The following is a 3760-nucleotide window of genomic DNA, read 5'->3' on the forward strand; positions in this document are numbered from 1 at the left end:
AGTTTTTGTTTTGGCAGGGATATAAAAATTCCTGCTTTCACCCTCTAAGTAACAGGGATTAGGATGAGTCCTTCATGGGGAGCAAGTTATCCCACATCTGGCTGCTATGAGGTTTCTCACACCGCCCTCTGAAACATCTGGTGATGGCCACATTCAAAGACAGGATACTGGGCTAGATGGACGATGGGTCTGACCCATGGATCTGCTCATTCCTATGCTACACTTCTCTTTCTGCAAGGAGCAGCACAAATCAGGAATAATCTGCCCACACTATAAAATACAAGTGCTTTGCTGTGGCTAAAAGTCTCCCTCAAAACCTTCTTGACTATGTCGTTCCGTAAGGTGTATATAAAGGGATTTAGCAGTGGGTTAACTATGCTGCTGAGTACGGCAGGGATCTTGTGCATCTCCAAAGTGGACTTCTGTGATGGTGTCACATACATGAAGATGGAGATACTGCAGGACATGAGAAGCAGGGTCAGGTGGGTGGCACAGGTGCTGAAGGCTTTATTCCGGCCAGTGTTGGTTGGGATGCGCAGGATGGTGGAGATGATGAAGACATAGGAGATCATCGTTAGGGTTAATGAGCTGAGGATGACAAGAGAAGATAACATGAAGTCTATCAGCTCAACCAGATGTGTGTCAGTGCAGGAGAGCTCCAGCAAGGGGCCAGAATCGCAAAAAAAATGGTCAATGACATTGGAACGGCAGTAGGACAACCTGGAAATCATGATGGTTGGGAAGAGGATGAAGAGAAGCCCACCCAGCCAACAGGCCATCATCATCTGGGCGCAGACACGGCTACTCATGAGGATGGGGTAGTGCAGCGGGCTGCATATGGCAGCATATCGGTCGTAGGACATGGAGGTCAAGAGGAAGAACTCCACCGTGCCCAGGAAGAAGTAAAAGTAGGACTGGGCCATGCAGCCAGCGAAGGAGATGGATTTATCTCCCGAGATGAGGTTCTGCAGCATCTTGGGCACGGTCACCGAGGTAAAAAATAGGTCCAATGCCGAGAGATTACAGAGGAAGAAGTACATGGGCGTGTGTAGGCGGCCGTCAGCGTAGACAATGCAGAGAATGACCATGTTGCTGAATAATGTCAAAAGGTACAAGCATAGCAGCACCACAGAGAGCAGGATCTCTGTCTCCTGTCGGATGGGAAACCCCAAGAGGATGAATTCTTCCACAGCTGAAGTGTGGTTCTCCATTCCCAATTGACCTATTGGGATAAGGAAACAATTATACAGTAGGGTTTGTAAAATCTTGGGGCCAGACCATAACTCTCAAATGTCCTTCATGGCAGGGGGCATCTCTACATCTGGGTGAAATTCTACTGTCACAAATTTTCAAAAAACAAAATGAAAAAGCCCCAGAAAACTGGGTTTTTGACTAAAAGAAAAGGGTGGTGGTAAGTGTCCAGGGGCCACACTTGCAAAGGAATTCAGGCACCAAAAGATGCAGCAAAGCAGCAATGTGGGATTTTCAAAAGCATCTACATAGGTTAGGGATAGATTTGTAAAGGTATTTTTAAAGGATTTTCAAAGGCACAGAGGTACCTAAATCCCATTGAAATCAATAGACATTATATGCCTAATATACTTAGGCACTTAGAAAAAATCCCACCAACCGCCTATCTTCATCTTTAGATGCTTAAAAACCTTTGAAAAGCTGGCCCTACATTTCTCGTTTGCTCATATATATATCACCAGAAAAGCAACATATGAAAACTGAGTATTTTCCACATTTGAACTAAACAATTTTCAGTTTCTGGCAGTTTTCAGGGGGAAAAAAACTGGTCTCTGACAAGTTTAGGGTGAACATTTTAAGTTTCCGAGTTTTTGAAGAAAATATTGAACATTTTCCTTAGCCAGAAAAAACACTCAAATTTTATGACCAGCTCTAAATCTAATGAGTTTTACTCACAGTAACTTACATTCAACACAGATTGGATATTTCTCCTCTCACTTAAATTGTGCAAAATGATTAATGTCAGAAATGCAGAGAATCATGAATCTGAGGTTCATCGATTCCTAGATTCTATAGGACCATAATGATCATCTAGTCTGACCTCTGGTGCACAGCAGTCCAAAGGACCTTGCTCATGAATCTCTTCACCAAATGTATGGCTTCTTGTTGAACCACAGCACTGATGTTTGGAAACAGACATCCAACCTTGGGGAGAGAAAGAGGCCATTACACAGGAATCCCACATCATCAAGTTGCCTGCTTGAATAATTTGTGTGTCACTCATCTGCGGTGTTTGCCACACATTGTTTTTCTTGTTTGGGCCTCAGCGGGTTGAGAGGTGAGGATGTGATGTGATCCTCAGCCAATAAAAACTTGCATGAAATCAGTGTACATTATCCTGTTCAAAACCAGCTGTTGATCTGGCCTATTGAATTCAACTCAGCCATACAGATTTATCCCTACAGGGGAACCAGGCCAATGACTAGTGTGATGTTGGTTGCACTGGTTTCTGGGGTGAGATATTGATTATAATTAATTGTCCTGAAACACAGGGCTGCTGCCGGGGACCCAATGTGCTAGAGGCTGTACAACAACAATAAATAAGAGCAATACCTGGTGCTAATGTAGCACCCTCCTCTTTTAATCTCAAAGTGGTTCACAAAGGAGGGCTGTATTGTTACCCTGGTGAAACAGGTGGGGAAACTGAGGCAGACAGAAAAGAAGTGCAACACAAAACAAAACATGGTCCCAATATCAAATCATTTACACTCTCAGTAGCCAAATGTATTTAGGTACCTAAAGAAGTACTAGGTACCTGGTAGCATTCTCAAGAGTGACGAGGTGCCTAACTCTCATTGAAATCTATGGGAGTTGGGCACTTTGGAAAAGCCCACTAGATGCCTATATGCATCTTTACACACCTTAACATCTTTACAAATCTGGCCTTAAGTATCCAAGTAAGCCTGGTTTTCAGAAAACCCTGAGGTTGCTCTGCTGATCAGGCTCCTTGAAGATGTCATAAGGTGGCCAAAAGATGAGGCACCCAAAATGAACAGACGCTTTTGAAAATGTAGACGGTGGAGATGAAGATTTTCAAAGGTGACTAAGGGAGGCAGGTGTCCAATTCCCAAAGACTTTCAATGGATTTGAGTGTCTAACTCCTTGAGGCTCATCTGAAAATGCCAATCTAGACACATGAACAACATTACACTGAGTGCAATAGTGTAACTATACTCACTTCCCGAGAGACGAGCAGTACAGCACCCCAGTCACCTTCTCCTCCACACCCCGCTGCATAGATCAGAATAAGTCATTCATTATTTTTAGCCATCTTTGAGTGATGGAAACAAAATAAATTAAGCATCTAATATGTTATTGAAAAGAAACTCATTAAATCCATTGACTAAATTGTTACACAATATGTCTGTGCCTTTTCCTCCAAGCTGGAAGAATAATGGGAAAAATGCATTAATTGAACAACAGATCATAAATTTCACTGAGCAAATTCTCATATTGAAATTTGGTGAACAAGTCTCGCCCAAGCTGAGTAAATGAAATCTTGGAACCTCTACAAATACCCATGTTTGGCTCTTCGGAGGCTGCTGAGGTACTACAAGGATTAACGAGAGAGATACCAGACTCTACCCTGCAACAGGCTTTGTGCTGCCATGGTGATCTTAAAGAGAGTCTGCTACATTTAAGAAATCTCTTCTCGCTCTTCATGGCAAATCTCAGGTGCTTTGCTGAGGGACCACTGTGCTAAGGTGGGTCATTTTAACCCAGCAAATAC

At 43.2% G+C, this 3760-nt stretch overlaps 1 protein-coding gene across 1 annotated transcript; it reads right to left on the bottom strand.

The window, feature by feature from the left end:
- Window positions 1-212: 212 nt before the first annotated feature.
- Window positions 213-1211, bottom strand: LOC123347715 (olfactory receptor 6J1-like). Its single transcript, XM_044984949.1, has one exon. The coding sequence runs from the start codon at window positions 1209-1211 to the stop codon at window positions 213-215; it is 999 nt and encodes a 332-aa protein (XP_044840884.1).
- Between the last annotated feature and the right edge of the window lie 2549 nt (window positions 1212-3760).

Source organism: Mauremys mutica, chromosome 13 (assembly GCF_020497125.1).
Source record: "Mauremys mutica isolate MM-2020 ecotype Southern chromosome 13, ASM2049712v1, whole genome shotgun sequence".
In the NCBI taxonomy this organism is placed as follows: Eukaryota; Metazoa; Chordata; order Testudines; family Geoemydidae; genus Mauremys; species Mauremys mutica.

Excerpts from the sequence above, each read along its gene's own strand:
- LOC123347715 (XM_044984949.1), bottom strand. The coding sequence starts at position 1,211 with ATGGAGAACCACACTTCAGCTGTGGAAGAATTCATCCTCTTGGGGTTT.